This window comes from Rhinoderma darwinii, chromosome 2, assembly GCF_050947455.1.
Source record: "Rhinoderma darwinii isolate aRhiDar2 chromosome 2, aRhiDar2.hap1, whole genome shotgun sequence".
Lineage (NCBI taxonomy): Eukaryota > Metazoa > Chordata > Amphibia > Anura > Rhinodermatidae > Rhinoderma > Rhinoderma darwinii.
The window spans coordinates 186,266,317-186,286,074 of NC_134688.1; the positions used below are offsets into that span (position 1 = coordinate 186,266,317).

Consider the following 19,758-nt stretch of genomic DNA (forward strand, 5'->3'; position numbering starts at 1 on the left):
GCAGATGAACTTTAGAAAACATCAAACATGACATCCACCCCCCACCCATTCCCTCCCTCACCCTTGGAGTAAAATCAGGGGAAAAATAAAAACGTAATGTAGGGCAAATATATTTTCAACAAATTAACTAAAATCTAATAATTCAGAACAGTGTGGTATTTTTTAAAACATGGCTCAATGCACAGGCCTGGTTGCGAGGGACATGAGGGACAGAAATATCGGGAATCTTTGCGGTGCCCGTCTTTTCTGCAGACGCGGCACTTTTTCTGGGGGTTGCTTCTGGTTGCTGTTGGGGGAATCCGACTGACGAAGTGTCTTTCAGTCAGTCGCGTGACATCCTCAGACTGGGGGCATTCTCGGGTGTCCTGAACATCAAAAATGAGGCCTTCAATAATTTTCTCCTGGAAATCCAGGTATGTGTCTCTGCCTCTGTTTTTTTTATAGAGCACAAATGAGTTGTGGATGGCCACCTGTAACAAATAAATGGCCACCTTTTTGTACCAGGTTTTAGTTTTGCGTTTTACTAAATAGGGCTGTAAAACCTGGTCGCTTAAATCCACCCCCCCCATGTACTTGTTATATTCGGACACGCTCACTGGTTTGTGCTTGTCCGATGTTGCCCCTCTTTCCCTCACTGCCACTGTTCCTGCGGTATGAATCGTGCTTAGCACATACACATCTTTGCGATCCCTGAACTTGACCGCCAGCAATTCCTCAGATGCATAAGCACAGGAGTCCCCCTTTACCATGCGCTTCCCCACTAATTGCTGTGGAAAACCAATTCTGTTTTTGCGCATGGTACCACATGCCCCAGTCCTTGCAGCATGCAAATGCCTAAACAGGGGCACACTGGAATAAAAATTATCACAGTACAGGTGGTACCCCTTGTGAAGCAGAGGCTGCATTATCTCCCACACGATCTTACTGCTGGTGGAAAGATCAGGGGGGCATCCAGGAACATTTATTGTGCGGTCCCGCCCTTCATAAATCCTGAAGGCGGTGGTATATCCTGACCCGCTTTCACACAATTTGTAGAGCTTAACGCCATATCTTGCCCTTTTTGAAGGTAGATATTGGCGAAAGCTAAGTCTGCCATGGAAGTTGAGGAGGGATTCGTCCACACTTACATTCTGCTCAGGGGTGTAGAGTTGCAGAAATAAATTATTCAGGGAATTTATTAGCGGTCTTATTTTGAACAACCGATCCCGGTTTGCATCGGTACTTGGGGGGGCCTGTGCGTTGTCATTGAAGTGGAGGAACCTCATTATTGTCTCATAACGAGACCTGGGCATTACTGCAGAATATACTGGGGTGGCTTGGGCGGGTCTTGTTGACCAGTAAGACCTAATGGAGGGCTTTTTGACAATACCCATATTTAGGGTGAGCCCCAAAAAATTTTTTAATTCCTGCAAATTGGTGGGCGTCCAATCTCTGGCATGGGTGGATGAAGGTTTCTGCCTTATATATTGCGTGGCATATAAATTTGTTTCGTGGACAATCTGATTTAGGATGTCGTCCGTTATAAATAAATGGAAGTAATCCATTTGGACAAAATTTGTATTGTCCACGGTTATGCCAGGAGTGGCCGTAAATCCGTGGATTCTAGGCCCAAAAGATGGGGCAGGTGCCCATACAAGAGCCTGGACTGGAGGGACCAGGCTGTCCCGTGCTACAGCGCTACTTGGCCCTGCACTTTCATGTTCTGCAGTTTCGACTGCATCAGGGACAACGTCCCCTGAAGATGAACCTGAAGTGACGCTGTCATCGTCACTACCTAAAACAGGTTCCATCTCGGACGCCATCTCTGATGCGGTCTCCGACTCAGACCACAGCATGGCGTATGCCTCCTCGGCGCTAAACAACTTCCTCGCCATAACGTAACTAACACTAACACTAACTAAACAAATTTTTTTTTTTTTTTTTTTTTTATAAAACACACAAACTAACTGCTATATATATCTACACTACCGCTAACAAAAAAATAAACCGCTATTGCTATATATATTATATATATGTGGATATATATATAATTATATACTCCCTACCTGCCTATTCTAATAGAATAAAAGAAAGAAAGGTAGATAGATAGAAAAAAAGATAGATGGATAGATAGATTGTATAGATAGATAGAAATCTATCTATACAGAGAATGTTTTAGTGTAACTGTATTTTTTTTCACTGTATTCTTCTGGCAGCAATTCTCCCGAGTCTCTTCTTCTCCTCAAACTGAAACAATGTTTGAGGAGAAGAAAAGAGGCAGGAGATTTACTGCCAGAAAAGTCAAAATAAAACAAATGTGGTCGCTGTGATAGGTTTTCACAGCGACCACATGATCAGGGACCATCAGATTGGTCCCTGATACTCTGCCCAGTGCCCAGAGCTGTTGGTAACAGCGAGGGCACAGGGCTGTGTGCACGCGATCGCGTGCACACTGTTTTCTATGCAGAAATGCATGTGATCGCTGTGATTGGTTGTCACAGCGATCACATGTTCAGGGGCCAAAAGATTGACCCCTGACATTCTGCCCAGTGCCCATGGCTGTTAGCAACAGCCAGGGCATAGAGCTGTGTGCACGCGATCGCGCGTGCACAGTCTCTGAAGTGCGGCCGTATATATACTATACGCCGGACTTTAGAGACCCTGGCCGCTGGCCGTATATTTACGGCCAGCGGTCGGGAACCTGTTAAGACACACGACCCTAATAGATGCTTGGAGGAGTCTACACCCAGATGCGTGGGAATATACACATTTCTCCCATGTTCATCAGTCATGGTCGCGTATTGATTACTTGCTAGTTAGTGACGCATTATCGCGGCGTTTACGTGAAGCGGCAATTGCAGATCTAGTTATTTCGGACCATGCTCCGGTTACCATTACCTTGGCCGACACAGTAGCTAGAGGAACGGATTTTATTTGGAGGTTTCCCGCCTTTCTGGCAAAGGATGAGGACTTTATACAGAAGCTTAAGGGGTGGTGGATGGAATTTGATGGGGATAATGTATCGCATCGCTCGGAATAGTCATTGTATTGGCGTACAGCCAAAGCGGTAATACGAGGGAAAATTATGCAATATATGTCTAATCTTAAACGTAAGACGACCGAAGGGTACAAGGCAGCGAGCGACAGATTACGGTGTGCATACACAGCATTCCTACATTCTCCATCACTGCCATTGGGGGAGGAATGGAGGGAAGCCAAGCGACAGTTTGATCAATGGTTAGACAAAAGAGAGAGTATTTACCGGTCCCAATTTGATGCCGATTTAATGCGTTTCGGCAATAAAGCGGGCAAATTATTAGCGCGATTAGCAAAGGGGAGGTATGCACCGTCACACATTTCAACACTTAACGAATCAAATGGAACTCCTACCTCAGACCCCAAAAAAATCAACACTATATTAAGTAAATACTACCAAGCCCTTTACTCAGAAACACCCATAGATCTCCAAAAAGGGAGGGAATTTTTGGAGAAGGTGAAGCTGCCAGGGCTCACCCAGGAGCAGAATGGTCACTTGAGCGCAGAGATTACATTAGAGGAAGTTTGGAGCGCCATTAAGACCTTATCCAACGGAAAGGCCCCGGGTCCGGATGGATTCACAGGGGAGTTTTTTAAATCTCTGAGAGAAGAAATCAGCCCTACCTTGGTGGCATATTATAATATTTTACTAGGAACGGGGGCTTTACCAGCAGAGGCCAAGGTAGCGCATATAAAGGTGTTACCCAAGAAGGGGAAGAATCCTCTTGACCCAGGGTCGTACCGTCCCATTTCACTGATAGACCAAGATCAGAAATTGCTCACAAAAATTTTGGCCAATCGGCTGGCTATGTATCTACCCATACTGGTGGGAAAATCCCAAGTAGGATTTGTAAAGGGCAGTGACGAATCTACGCAAAGTGTTGACGGTGCTAGAAACAGTCAGGCACGATCCCCAGCCAGGTACCAGGCCGGCACTTTTAGCGCTAGATGCAGAGAAAGCCTTTGATAACATACAATGGGAATGGCTGGGGATGGTGCTAGACAAAATGAACATTCAGGGAGACTTCCGGGTCTTCCTGAAGGGAGTCTACAATAGCCCGCAGGCACGTGTTCACTCCTCAGGGTTCCTATCAGATCCCTTCCAATTACATAAAGGAACACGACAGGGTTGTCCCCTGTCGCCCCTGTTATTCAATCTTGCATTGGAACCTATGGATAGATTCCTGGAGGAATCGGATATGTTCAGAGGCATTCAAGTAGGGTCTTGTGCAGTGAAGTTAGCCCTGTTCGCTGATGTTATACTTTTTATGTCAAATCCTCAAGAGCATTTAGGGACGATTTTTCAATTTTTGCAGGAATTTGGGCAATGCTCGGGATATAAAGTCAACATAGCTAAGAGCGAACTGCTGGAGTTGGGCAGGCCATTGCCTAAGACCTTTTGGCAATCCTTGGGTTGCGGGGTATCACCGGTTGAGCACTGCATTACTTATCTGGGTATCAGAATAGGGAGGGTACCAGACACTCTGTATGGCCTAAATTATCCCCCGTTAATTAAAAAAATACAAGCGGAACTCACTAGATGGAGCCAATTGCCGTTGTCCCTTCTGGGAAGATGCCATCTGATTAAGATGGTTAGTTTCCCCAGATTGCTATACCCTTTTCAAACACTTCCTCTCTTGTTGAAGCATGTGGATGTCTCTAAACTGACGGCTTCATTCACTAAATTTATATGGGCAGGAAAAAGACCGCGCATAGCACTTACCAAGCTCATGATGGGTAAACAAGAAGGGGGTGTGAACTTTCCGAATGTCAGGGGTTATAACGTGGTCTGTCTTTTTCGCCATGTAGTAGATTGGCTTCATGAAACAAGCAATTAATCCAACTTAGATCTGGAGGGGGAGTATGCCTCACCCTGGAACCTGAAAGCTTTGTTACATTGTAGAGTTGCTTCTCTTCCCGTCTTCTTTCCGTCTCAAAACCTCCATTGTATTGAGAGATACAGTCCTAGCTGGGAAAGTGGTACGTAAGCAGTTTGGGTTACCTCACCTGGTATCGAAATATATGCCGTTGAGCGGACACCCGGAATTTTTACCGGGAATGGACAAGGAGGACGGAATTGCCTCATGGGGGAGGGTAGGCATTGGCAACGCAGGGGATCTTATGCACACAGAGGAAAAGAGGTGGTTAACTGGGGAGGAAATCACCACTAAACTCAGACCCATAGCAGGTAGGGTCAATTTTTTGCAAGTACTCCAGGTACGAGCATTTTGCACCTCCAGGCTCAGGGATTTGAGTAAGGAAGCTACCTCGCACACTTTGGATGAGGTCATAGGCCCAACAACTGGGCGGGCGACCATTTCAGGGCTGTATAGAGCATTGAGAGATGGGTTTGTTTGTCCGCAATTAAGGATTAGTTTTAAAATCTGGGAACGGTGTATAGGAGAGACCATACTGGGGGGTTGGGAGATGGTGCGGAAGAATTTTATAAATGAGAGCTGGAGGGAAACCTATTTTAAGTTTATGCATGCAGCTATATATGGCTTTAATATTCTGCCTTCACAATCTTTTCCTGACCGCATTACAAGTTGTCCCAAGTGCAATACACCACTGACGAATTTGTGGCATGGAGTGTGGGGGTGTGTACATACGAAACGATTTTGGGGGATGGTACAGAAATATATTGAGGACCATTGGAAAACGAATCTCCCAATGACGCCTCAAGCGCTACTATTCCATCAGGCGCGGCCGCCGGAGGAAGAGAGTGCTCGAGGAGTGAGATCACCTCCAGTGCTGGTGCACACGATTTTACTGATAGCCTTGAGATGCCTCCTGAGTAAATGGTTAGAGACAGATACGCCGGGGTTAGAATTGATTGTGTCACGGCTGAAACAGTTATTGGTTCTTGAGAGGGTGGAGGTGGAAAGGCGGAAGGAAACTGGAACCAAGAAGCTATTTGATAAGTGGCAAATATTGATAGAATCGCAATGTACAGCAGCCGAAATAGCGGAAATTGTTAAGCCTTTCCAGCACACAAAGTGGTACTGCACACAGCTCTTGGCAGGCACTTTAGGGGAGTTGCAACTTTGAACCAGCTGGGGGATAAAGGATGAGTAGAAACTTATTGATGACCTAGGTCGTGTCGGGGTTGGGGGAAGTCATGCTTTCGGTTCATTTGAAGATCGACAATTATGCCATGTTTATATGTTGTGTTGAATTTAATTCAAAGTTAATTCCATGACAGTTGAGTGCTGCGCACTCATGATGTAACTTTTACGTGAAATGTTTGTAAGAAAATGTGAAAACTGACAATAAAAAGGATATTTAAAAAAAAAAAGACATTTGTTTCCCCTCAAACCATTTCAGCGTAGATTTAGCAGTATGTTCAGGGTCATTGTCCTGTTGGAACGTGAACCTCCATCCCAGCTTAAAATCTCGAACAGACTGAAACAGGTTTTCCGCGAGAATTACCCCGTTATTACTGCTATCAAGCTTTCCTTCAATCCTGACCAGTTTTACAGTCCCAGCCAATGAAAATCACCTCCATAGCATGATGCTGCCATAACCATGGTTCCTTGTGGGAATGGTGTTCTTGGTAGAATGGGAAGTGTTGGTTTTGTGCCACACATAGCGTTTGCCGTGATGGCTAAAAAGTTAAAGTTTAGTCTCATCTGACAGAGGACCATCTTCCATGTGCTTAGGGAGTCTGTCACATGTGGTTTGACAAAACCAAAACGTGTTTTCTTCATGTTTTTCTAGAAGTAATGTTTTTTTTTCTGGCCATTCTTCCGTAAAGCCCCACTGTGGGCGGTACAGCTTAAAGCGGTCCGTTGGACAGATACTTCCATCTCCGCTGTGGGTCTTTGAACCTTCTTCAGTGTTATCTTTGGTTCTGGCCCTGGTCAGTTGCTCAGATCCTTACCGTTGCCCATTTATCCAGTTTCCAACACAAAAACTTGAAGAACCGTTCAATTGCTGCCTAATATATTTCACCGCTTGACAGGTGCCATCCATTGTAACAAGTGTCACATTATTGACTTCAATTTTTTTTTGTATAGACGCCCTGTTCTAAATAACCCATTAGAAGACAATTGTTCACTACAATTTTGGAGTGACAGTCTTAAAAAGGTCTTACGATGCTTGTTCGAGTTGCAGTAAATTCGAAATATTAGGATTGTGCACTCTGATATCGTGTTTTGTTTTGTGACTAATCACCTCTAAATCCGATAACACATGCTGTATCCGCGTTGCATGAGGTAAGAAGAAACTGAAGCCTGCAAATAAGAATGGCAAGGTGCCAGGAGAGAGAGAAGCATAACTTACTGTCTGAGCAGTCTTTCAGAAAGGCTTCTGTAATTTTAAACCTCAGGGAGCTCCCTGGACCAGGGGGCTTTCCACCAATCTTAATATTCTCATTTGCTCCTTGCCCTTTCACTGTTATAACATCAACGACAGTTAAATTGTTTCTGCAAGGGATATATAAAGCAAAGAAGTAAAAATTAACAACATTTAGGAGGACAGTATTCTATTACACATAGATCTGGGGAAGTTGTAGGCTTGGGCATAGAAGGGGATTCATACTGTAAGGGCAGTGAGACTACTGAACTCTGGGAGGAAGTGGTCATGGTGAATTTACTAAAAAAAAAGTTCAAAAGCGCCTGCATTCCTTTCTTGAGTATAATAATATTACAAGTTATGTTTACTAGATTACTGTAGATGTGTCGTTGATCCAGGGATTTATTTGGATTGCCATATTCGGGAAGGAATTTTCCTGAAGAGGAGGAAGATTGGGACTTGCCTCATGGGGGTTTTGCCTTCCTCTGGATCAACATTGCAGAATAATGGGCTGAACTGGATGGATGTATAGGTCTTTTTTCAGTCTTACAAACTATGATATAAAAACATTAAGCACCCAGCTGGAATTGGAAGACAAAATGGAACCTGTGAAAAGCCCCTTACACAGTTCTACATCATTTGGGAAGATCCGGTATTTTACATAATGTAGAACTGAAGCTAGACCTTTTTTCTCTGCATTACTAAATATTACATGATGTATAGTCATCATTTCTAAGGAAAATTATTCACCTTGGAGTGCGAGATTGTTTTTGCTTGAGAACTGCTGAAACAATGAACCTCTTCTAGAAGGGAACAAACTTGACAGCAATTCTAGCAAAAGGTCCTATAATTTTCAGTACTTTTAGAGTTCCACATGGAGTGCAGAAAAGTACAATACAGAGAATCCACTATTGCTAGAAGTTAGTCAATAGGCACCTATGTGCACAAAATTCTAACATGACAGACATGTCAACAGAATGTAACCTCAACCAATACGGAATAAACATCTCTATGAAATTTAACTTAACACATGGGCTAAAGACTATGTACGCCAGACTGGTTTGCATATGATTCTATGGCGCCTTTTAAATATAGCGCTCAGGGGAGTCTACAGCTGCACAGTAAATGTGCAGCCACAACAAAGGAGAGTCGAATGCTGAATACACTCCATGAGCGCTGTGTTCATAATACATTAACCCCTTCCCCCTGCTTGCATTCTGGGCCCTAATGACCATGCTATTTTTTATGTTTTTCCATTGTCACATTCGAAGAGCTATAACTTTTTTATTTCTGCATCGACATAGCTGTATAAGGTCTTGTTTTTTTGCGGGACAAGTTGTACTTTTTAATAGCACCATTTTGGGGTACATATAATTTATTCATTAACTTTTTTTAAGTCTTTTTGGGGTGGGGATAGAAGAAAACCTGACATTTCGGCACTTTTTTTGCGTCCTAAATCTACATCATTTACCGTGTGGTATAAATAACACAATAACTTTATTCAGTGGGTTGTTACGATTGCAAAGATACCAAATTTGTATAGATTTTGTATGTTTTACTACTTACACAGTAAAAACATATTTTTTTCAAAGTTATTTGCTTTTGTGTCTCCATATTTAAAGAGCCATCACTTTTTTATTGTTCCGCCGATGCAGTGGTATGAGCGCTTTTTTTTTGCGGGACGACTTGTAGTTTTTTTGAATTAACTTTATTCAACTTTTTTTTACTAGTCCCACTAGGGGACTTTAATATGCGATCATCTAATCGTAATACACTGAAATACTTTTGTATTGCAGTGTATTACTGCCTGTCCGTTTAAAACGGACAGTCATCTGCTAGGACATGCCTCCGGCATAGTCTAGCAGGCATTCACTACAAGCAGACCTGGGGGCCTTTATTAGGCCCCTGGCTGCCATCGGAGACACAGACACTCGGCGATCTTATCGCCGGGTCAGTGGGATGAGAGGGAGATCCCTCCCGCTCTCCAAAACCACTCCGATGCGGCGCACGCTATTGAGTACCGCATCTGAGGGGTTAAACAGGTGAGATCGATACTCACGTTCGAGCAGGGATGCCACCAGCCCTCAGCTACCTCTGGTAGCTGAGAGCAGGGACATTTATCGGCTCCCTGCTCTGTTTATTTATTCTGATGCAGCGCCGTGAAACGGCTATTGCATCAGAATAAAGCCCAATAATGACCGCTGTGAAAAGGCTTATTGGCGGTCATTAAGGGGTTAAATAGCAATTCCTCTTGCCTGAAGTCACACAATAAAACCTGTGATCTTTGCGTGGTGTGAAGGGGTTATAGCTGCTGGGTCTTAGAAGACCCATATAAGATCTGTAGTGTTGGCAGGAAGGCTGTATTGCGCCCTTTAACTGAGGCTGATATATTAGCCCCAATTTCAAGAGGAAACCAAATTTTAAAAAAATAATAATCCACAAGGATAGCCATTACCCGACGACCCAATGCTATGCATCCCCTATATCAAAGGGACGTAACAAACGGGAAACCCACTTTAAAGTGTTAATTTAGTGCAAATTTATACGGTTGCAAATTAAAATATGTGAGAAGTTTTTTGTTATTGCCATCAACCTGCATGTACTAAAAAGAACAAAAAAAATAAAAAACACAAGACAGTCATATACAGGGGGAATCTACCCCGATCAAGTAGTGGATAACTATCAACAAAGGTCAATTGTGATGTACAACTCATTTTAGACTTAATAAATCTATTTACAATACTTATTAAAATTCTTTTGCAGGAGGTTAGAATTGCAGGTTACAGATTTCCATGCCCAAATTTCATTCACATTGTACAGCTCAAAACTGCACTGCATTCTCAAACTATGGCATGCCCGATTACTCATGTTTTTGTGCAGTTTTTCCCTTAGCATAAATAAACTCCTACTGCATATAGATTTCCTATTCAAACTTTAAATAAAAAAATAATATATGTCTGCCAATTGCAGCAAACTATTATTGTCATGCCTATTTTGTAATGTAAATGCTACAACATAATAGAACATTAGGCACTTTTACATGGGCATATTTTGCATCAGTTAAACAGGAGTAGAAAATAAACAGGGAAAAAGCATAATGGAAAGATTTGTACCTTTTTAGTCTAGGACCTACTCCTGGTTCTGGCTTACAAACACTTATGCAAAATACTGCCGTGTGAAAGTGCAATTCTGCATTAGACAACGCCTCTATTCATATGGCCATAGGGACGTAATAAAGTGGGTCCCCTGATCTATTAGCCTCTCTCTGGAACCCAGTTGCCACTGCATTCTATGGACAGCCCACAGGAATGAATTGGTGATATGTAATGTTCAAAGGACTAATTCAACAATATAAAAACATTTAAAGTATACAATAAACCAATCCTAGAACCATGTTTAGCAGTTAAAGAGGCTCGGTCACCAGATTATAAGTGCCCTATCTCCTACATAATCTGATCAGTGCTGTAACGTAGTGGTTTTTATTTTGAAAAATTATAATTTTTGAGCAAGTTATGAACAATTTTAGATTTATGCTAATTAGTTTCTTAATGACCAAATGGGCGTGTTTTACTTTTTACCAACTGGGCGTTGTGAAGAGAAGTGTATGACGCTGACCAATCGGTGACCAATCAGCGTCATACACTTCTCATTGTTCCATCCCAGCTTCTTTCACTGCACAATCACACTGTGCTGCGGATCATGCTGGGCTGGAACAATGAGGAGTGTAGGACACTGATTAGTCACTGATTGGTCAGCGTCATTCACTTCTCTGTACAACACCTGGTCATTAAGAAATGAATTAGCATAAATCTAAAATTGCTCATAACTTGCTCAAAAATGATTGTTTTTCAAAATAAAAACCACTGCTGTTATCTACATTACAGCGCCAATCAGATTATGTAGGAGATAGAGCATTTATAATCTGGTGACAGAGCCTCTTTAAAGAGTTATAGCAGACGGAAAAAGAATGGAAAAGCGTTCATAACTTATAATAAAACAAAAACATATGCTGAAATTATGACAAACACTTAAAAAACACAAATAATGACAATGTTTCTCTAAGGGTAGGTTCACACAGTTATTTTGCAGGCAGAAAATCTGCCTCAAAATTCACTTTGGAATTTTGAGGCACATTTTGCTCTGCCTGCACGCAGTTTTATCGGCCGTGTCCATTGAGCACTGCCGGGAAAAACACACTTTCTCTGCCTCCCATTGATTTCAATGGGAGGTCCGAGCCGTAAACGCTTGAAGATAGGGCATATCGCTTCTTTTTCCCGCGAGACGTTTTTTCCGCTCGCGGAAAAAATACGCCTCCGTCTCCCATTGAAATCAATGGGAGGCATTTTCGGCCATTTTTTGGAGTGTTTTCCAACGCGGTTTCCGCGTCAAAAAACTCTGTGTGAACATACCCTAAAGGACTTGGAATATTTAACATTTTGTTTACTTAAGATATTAAATAAACACACAATATACCTGCTTGCTAACCTTACCTAACTATGAGTAACGAAGATACAGTCTTATTTAGCACTGGAGCGTATCTAATTTTAATGCTTTTTTTCTCGCCGGGCTTAAGAATAATATTGAGAACTGACTGACGGGATGGTCCTTCCACAAAGCCTTGGCTGCTCTGTACAGGTTGCACCTTTTAAATGACAAAAAAAATAAAAAATGTAAAAACACTGCTTTCATTGAACATTATTTGGAGCGTAAACAAGTAATTCATGTGTTTGCTCAAAATCTAAACAAACCTGCATTGTTTGCCATTAATCTTTATTTTTTTCGAGACATTTTTTCACCGCACAGATGATTAATAGGTATTAACACAATGTAAACGGTAATAAGCCCGAACATTACATATGTGGATAATGCAGATTGGTAAACATTAAAATAATGAAAAAAATGTCTGTATTGCTCAGAACTAAGGAAAAAGTTAACATTTACTGCCTGCGTTGCATTTTTACCAGAAGTGACAGTATACAGATTTATGCATCTTGCACACAGCAGAACAGTGCGCAGTAGGCTGTACAGCCACACACAAAGTTACTGTGGCTCCGTACTACAGACCCTTAGGCACTCTGTGTGCCAATGTATGGTGCCAATGAGTATGGAGCAAAATAGCCCAATAAAATGGAGTGTGATGGGGCTTGCAACAAGTTTTCCCGTATGCCATTTACATCTGGGTATGGAATCAAAGAAATACAGAGGTAAGGTAGAAGTCTAGGTGTCCCTATTACAGCTCTATACAACTCACAGGTTGTACCGAGCCATAATATGGCCATGTGCATGAGCCCTAAACGTCATTATAAAGAGATGCTGCCGATTTGTTAATCAAATCCAAGAGCTACATGAAAGTAGTGAAAAAAAACACTGTTTCTTGTAGGGTTTAAACCTCAATGTTAAATAGCTCTAAATCCCATGGGACACAATGAAAGCAGTTCTCTGTGACCGAGGCGGAGAACAGAGACTGTGCATATCTGCAAGAATGAAAGCAGCTGAAGACAGAGCCGCTTATATTTATTCCTATTAAGTAGCTGCATCCTTAGAGCCACAAACACGGACGCTGCTATATAAACAATATGGTCTTCCTTTATCAACCTCAGAAACAAACATACTCTCAAGCAGAAACATTTTGATCATGTAAATGAAGAGCCATGAGCACTAAGGTGTACTTACTATTTAGTGTGTACACCTGATTTTGGGGTCTATAAGCAAGGACCACCAAGCTAAAGGATGAAGGTGCAACAATGTGACGATTTTTCTTTTCGCACTTTATAAATATTAGCTCAAAGGTCTTTGGAGATATGATTTCTGAGTGTCAAACTTTAGTGGGATTGTATAGCCCAGGTCCAGTGAACAGTGCTGGTGTTCCTCCATTCTAGCAATTAAAGTCCTAGCTCATGGACCACACCAATGATAACTTGGGACATCTTTCAATGACACGTTGAGTTCAAAAACCAGAGGTACACATAAAGCTGTTGAAGACCACCCCTTTTTAAGAAGAAGCCGGCTTCTAAACCCTGGGCGATCAGCGGTTATTAATAATTATGGAAGCTACGATCAGCTAAATATTTCCCCTGCCATGGCATGTGCAGTAAGAATATAGCATTACATGCGGCCATTTCAATGACATCCACATGTCCAAATAGGGCACATGGACAGGTGTCAGGAGACAGCACCCTTTAAAAATGGGTTTTCTGGGCTTCAAAAAAAATTATTATTACTTTCTTCTGCATGTGGGATAAAAAGTTGGTGGATTTTTATGCCTGGGAAGTAATCAGATTCACAGTATTACTCAAACTTCAAACATGGGAGAAGTCCTTTTTATATGGAAGTTATTAAAGCGGATATGTTCGGTCAATATTCTGCCCTATGTAAAGGCAACATATTACAGCTACAGGTCCATACTCTTATTATCCAAAATGGCACAAAAATGTTGTACCTTTTAAGTAACAGGAGTGATGAAAGAATACAAATGAGTACGCTGTATTCATGAGGAGCGCTCCCCCCCCCCCCCCCCCCCGCGGGTAATGACATGCTGCTGCATACACAATAGCCCTTCAGACACTTCGGAGAGGGGCGGGAGAGCGCTCACCTCAAATACACAACTATGAGTTCTCTATATTCTTTCATCATTTTTATTAAACAAATAGCACAATATTTTTTATATGGGCCGCTTTGGATAAATGGAGTATGGACCTGTAGCCGAATGCACTGCCTGTACATGGAGCAGCATATTCTGCTAACAGATCTGCTTTAAAGAGGCTCTGTCACCAGATTTTGCAACACCTATCTCCTATTGCAGCAGATCGGCGCTGCAATGTAGATAAGAGTAACGTTTTTATTTAAAAAAAACGAGCATTTTTGGCCAAGTTATGACCATTTTTGTATTTATGCAAATGAGGCTTGCTAAAGTCCAAGTGGGCGTGTTTAAAGTAAAAGTCCAACTGGGCGTGTATTATGTGTGTTACATCTGGGCGTGTTTACTTCTTTTACTAGCTGGGCGTTGTGTATAGAAGTATCATCCACTTCTCTTCAGAACGCCCAGCTTCTGGCAGTGCAGACACACAGCGTGTTCTCGAGAGATCACGCTGTGTCGTCACTCACTTCCTGCCCCAGGTCCTGCATCGAGTCGGACGAGCGAGGACACATCGGCACCAGAGGCTACAGTTGATTCTGCAGCAGCACCGGCGTTTGCAGGTAAGTAGCTACATCGACTTACCTGCAAACGCCGATGGCTGCTGCAGAATCAACTGTAGCCTCTGGGGCAGGAAGTGACATCACAGCGTGATCTCTCGAGAACACGCTGTGTGTCTGTGCACTGCCAGAAGCTGGGTGTTAACGAACAGAAGTGGATGATGCTGATTTGTCAGCATCCTACACTCCCAGTCCTAACGCCCAGCTAGTAAAAGAAGTAAAAACGCCCAGATGTACGCACATAATACACGCCCAGTTGTACTTTTACTGTAAACACACCCAGTTGTACTTTTACTGTAAACACGCCCAGTTGTACTTTTACTGTAAACACGCCCAGTTGTACTTTTACTGTAAACACGCCCAGTTGTACTTTTACTGTAAACACGCCCAGTTGTACTTTTGCAAGCCTCATTTACATAAATACAAAAATGGTCATAACTTGGCCAAAAATGCTCGTTTTTTAAAAATAAAACCGTTACTGTAATCTACATTGCAGCGCCTATCTGCTGCAATAGCAGATAGGGGTTGCAAAATCTGGTGACAGAGCCTCTTTAAAGACGAGAGTCTGGACACAAACTCTTACAAGCAAACAGAATTTGTTCCCTTTGTCTCAAGCACCGGGGGTTACTACCGGTTTTACTTTCGAAAATATTTTCTCAATAAATAGGCATTTATGTGATGCTTTTCCCCATAAAGGTAAAGAATGTTTTGCATTATTTATTACACATATTAAAAACAAAAAAAGTCAACATAGATGTCAAATAAATACTATATACATATATGTATATTTTATTTTGTTTTCCTGCATACTTACGTTATTTCTGAATACTTTAAATTCAAGTGTTTTCAGATCTAAATTCAGTGACTTACTAATATTGAACCTGAAAAAAAAAAAAAAAGTCAACATTAGAGGACTGCAGACACGATTTGCATAAAGTTGCCAAAAACAGAAGTTGTTTGCTCAGCCAATTTCTCAACTTATATTTAGGCCCCAAGCACACGAACGTGCTTTTGCGGCCGCAATTCCCCCGAAAATCCATGGGAGAATTGCGGCCCCATTCATTTCTATGGGGCCATGCACACAACCGTAGTTTTTGCGGTCCATGCATGGCCCGGGAGCCCGCACCGCACCAAGAACGGACATGCCTTATTACGGCCGTCTTCTGCGGTCCGGGCTCATTGAAAATAATGGCCGCGGCCATGTGCATGGCCCGCGATTTGCGGGCAGCTCGCGGCTGACAGTCCGCAGCCGGCCGACCCGAAAATCACGGCCGTGCACATGGCTACGGTCGTGTGCATGAGGCCTTATACTTTGTGTGTACCAGAATACTGAGCTTTAACACAGCTACATTTCACAGTCAGAAGACAAGAGACCAGATTTACGAGAAATGACTCTTGCACCCTCACTAGTCATACACAGGAATTCTCACTCAGTAAGCAGTGCCTACACTATGAGAGATGTTATAAAAGACGTCCTCAAGACTATAACTAGGCAACCTATTGATCTTCATACAAATCATTAACAGATTGAGGTCATCGTTCACAATAAAGTCGCTGTCTTTATCCAGTTCATGTGCACTTTGGCATTACTACAAATATCAGGGTCTGTTTAAGAAAATAAAACTAAACATCGGTGGTCATATTTAAGGTTCTGAAAAAAATTTACTTTCTGAAGCCAGCTGGACATCTCAGATCTTATGTTAAAACAGCTCTGCACTTACCTGTCTAATATCCTATCTAGCACCAAAGAACTGTTAGCATAAAGTGCCAGGGGGAGGATCTGGACATATACTGATACATCGGCAGGATTTTCTAGTGCAATTTCTTCTTCCTGTTGCAAAATATCACCAAGCCATCAATTTTCTGGTGCTTAACTTCACAGTATACGCTTATTGGAATGTTGTAATGCAAGTATAGAAATCCTAAAAATATTTATTGTTGCTTTTGGAAAATGGCAATTTGAAACAATGGAAGTAGTTACAATTTTCAAGGTATCTATGTAATGAATATGTGAAATGGAAGAGCATAAAATACACCGCTGCTTCACTTACCGATGAAGAGTTGGTATTTGTTAGGGGAAAGTGTACATGACGGGACGAGCTGACAACAGACGGCCATATAAGCTCAGCCTTAACCTCTGAAAGGACATTTTTCTGAAGATCAGTGTCAACCTCAAACACCGCTTCAGATCTATAAAGAAAAAAAAACCGATGGTGATTATAGGATAGATCCAAAAATCTCACTACATTACTATCAAATAAAAAATAATGCTAGCTGAAGTTTACAAGTAGACAGACCCAAAGTCTGAGGCCTGATCTTTAACCCCTTAAGGACGCAGCCTAGTTTTGGCCTTAAGGCTCAGAGCCCATTTTTCAAATCTGACATATTTCACTTTATGTGGTAATAACGTCGGAATGCTTAAACCTACCCAAGCGATTCTGAGATTGTTTTCTCGTGACACATTGGGCTTCATGTTCGTGGTAAAATTTGGTCGATATATTCAGTGTTTATTGGTGAAAAATTGCAAAATTTAGAGAAAATTTTGAAAAAATTGCATTTTTCAGAATTGAAATGCATCTGCTTGTAAAACAGACGGTTATACCACCCACAATAGTCACTAGTTCACATTTCCCATATGTCTACTTTAGATTGGCATCGTTTTTTGAACATTCTTTTATTTTTCTTGGACGTTACAAGGCTTAGAACATAAACAGCAATTTCTCATATTTTTAAGAAAATTTCAAAAGCCTTTTTTTTAAGGTACCTCTTGAGTTTTGAAGTGGCTTTGTGGGGCCTATGTATTAGAAACCCTGATAAAACACCATTTTAAAAACTAGACCCCTCAAAGTATTCAAAACAGCAGTTATAAAGTTTTTTAACCCTTCAGGCATTTCACAGGAATTAAAGCAAAGTGGAGATGAAATTTGCAAATTTCATTTTTCTTGCTGAATTTCAATTTTATTCATTTTTTTTTTCTGTAACACAGAAGGTTTTACCAGAGAAATACTACTAAATATGTATTGTCCAGATTCTGCAGTTTTTAGAAATGTCCCACATGTGGCCCTACTGCGCTCGTGGACTAAAACACTAGCCCTAGAAGCAAAGAAGCACCTAGTGCATTTTGAGTCCTCTTTTCTATTAGAATATATTTTAGGCAGCATGCCAGGTTTGAAGAGGTGTTGAGGTGTCAAAACAGTAGGAATCCCTCAATAGTGACCCGATTTTGGAAACTACACCCCTCAAGGAATTCATTTAGGGTTGTTGTTACCATTTTGACCGCACAGTTTTTTCACAGCACGTATTTGAATTGGGCTCTGAAATGAAAAAAATGTCATTTTTTCCAATAAAATGTCATTTGTGATCAAAATTTATTATTTTCACAGGGAACAAAATACCCCATTTGGTTGCCCAATTTGTCCTTAGTGTGGCAATACCCCATTTGTGGTGATAAACTGCCGTTTGGGCCCATGGGAGGGCTCAGAAGGAAAGGAGCGCTATATGTTTGTTGGAGTCCAGATTTTGTTGGATTGGTTTTTGGGTGCCATGTCGCATTTGCAGAGCCTCAGAGGTATCAAAGCAATGGAAACCCACCAAAAGTGACCCGATTTTGGAAACTACACCCCTCAAGGAATTCATTTATGGTTGTTGTTAGCATTTTGACCACACAGTTTTTTCACAGCACCTATTTCAATTGGGCTGTGACATTAAAAAAATGACATTTTTTCCAATAAGATGTAATTTTTTACCAAAATTTCTTATTTTCACAGGGAACAAAATACTCAATTTTGTTGCCCAATTTCTCCTGAGTGCATCAATACCCCATTTGTGGCAATAAACTGCCGTTTGGGCCCATGGGAGGGCTCAGAAGGAAAGGAGCGCTATGTGTTGGTTGGAGTCCAGATTTTGCTGGATTGGTTTTCGGGTGCCATGTCGCATTTGCAGAGCCCCAGAGGTATCAAAGCAATGGAAACCCACCAGAAGTGACCCCATTTTGGAAACTACACCCCTCAAGGAATTCATTTATGGGTAATGTGACCATTTAGACCCCATAGTTTCTTCACAGAACTTATTTGAATTGGGCTGGGAATTTAAAAAAAATATATTTTTTCCAATAATATGTCGTTTTAGCTCAAAAATTCTTATTTTCCCAAGAAATAAAATACTCCATTTTGTTGCCCAATTTGTCATGAGTGCGGAAATACCCCATTTGTGGTGATAAACTGCTGTTTGGGCCCATGGGAGGGCTCAGAAGGAAAGGACCACCATTTGGCCTACTCGGGATTTTCTAGTGCGAAGTCATGTATGCAGAAGCCCCTGAGGTACCAGTACAGTTATAACCCGCAAGAAGTGACCCCGTTTTAAAAACTACACCCTTAAGGCATTCATCTAGAGGTGTAGTGAGCATTTTGACCGGAGACCTACACCCCATAAACTGTAATGTGGGTTCTCCCAGGTACGGCAATACCCTACATGTGGCTGTTATCAGCTGCCTGGACACACAGCAGGGCCCAGAGGGGAAAGACGAGTGGGGATAAGCTGTGCGGAGTGCATCAGGGTAAGTAAAATTGGGGTAAATTATAAACCAAGGGATGTATGATAAATTTGAAAGCACTTTCATACAGAGCTCTGGTTATTCGGGACACGTGTCACATTGATATATTGTGTCCTCCCTTATCCCCCTCTTATAGCAGACTTTGCACCTCTTTTGACTTTTTCCCTTCTTGCCAGTTTGGGGAACTTCTCCTGGAAAGTGTTGCCCTGGTACGATGCGTGTGGGCTCGCTTCCAGAAGTACTGGGTGCCCCCCCTTCTTGGTCCCTAAAAATTAGGTTCTTGATAATCACCTCTTGAAATTCCAGGAAAGTTCCCGTCTGGCCTGCACATCGACGTAGCATGTACGCATTGTACAATGCCATCGGTATGATGTGCCCGGCCAGCTTCTTATACCACACCGCATGGCGCTGTAGGGCTTCAGGGCTTGATCTTACAAGTCCATCCCTCCCATGTACCTATTGAGGCCTCTTTTTTATTAGGCACCATGTCCAGTTTGAAGAGGTCTTGTGGTGCCAAAACATTGGGAACCCCCCAAAAGTGACCCCAATTTGGAAACTAGACCCCTTGAGGAATCCATTGTAGTTTTCTTGGGGTGCATGCGGCTTTTTGATCAGTTTTTATTCTATTTTTAAGTGGCGTGGTGACTAAAAAACAGCAATTGTACTATTGGTTTTTTTTTCGTTTTTTTTTTTACAGCGTTCAC

The 19,758-nt window shown here is 42.0% G+C and overlaps 1 protein-coding gene across 2 annotated transcripts in view; it reads right to left on the reverse strand.

Annotated features, from left to right (window-relative positions):
• TMEM131 (transmembrane protein 131) overlaps positions 1–19,758 on the reverse strand; it is a 218,173-nt gene that overhangs the window by 39,901 nt on the left and 158,514 nt on the right. For both annotated transcript variants that reach the window (XM_075852597.1, XM_075852596.1), the window contains exons 23-27: positions 16,554–16,692; positions 16,224–16,333; positions 15,317–15,383; positions 11,799–11,950; positions 7,297–7,439 (exon numbers count right to left, since the gene is read on the reverse strand). In XM_075852597.1, coding sequence (XP_075708712.1) covers positions 7,297–7,439; positions 11,799–11,950; positions 15,317–15,383; positions 16,224–16,333; positions 16,554–16,692 — 611 coding nt within the window. The remainder of the gene's footprint in view (positions 1–7,296; positions 7,440–11,798; positions 11,951–15,316; positions 15,384–16,223; positions 16,334–16,553; positions 16,693–19,758) is intronic.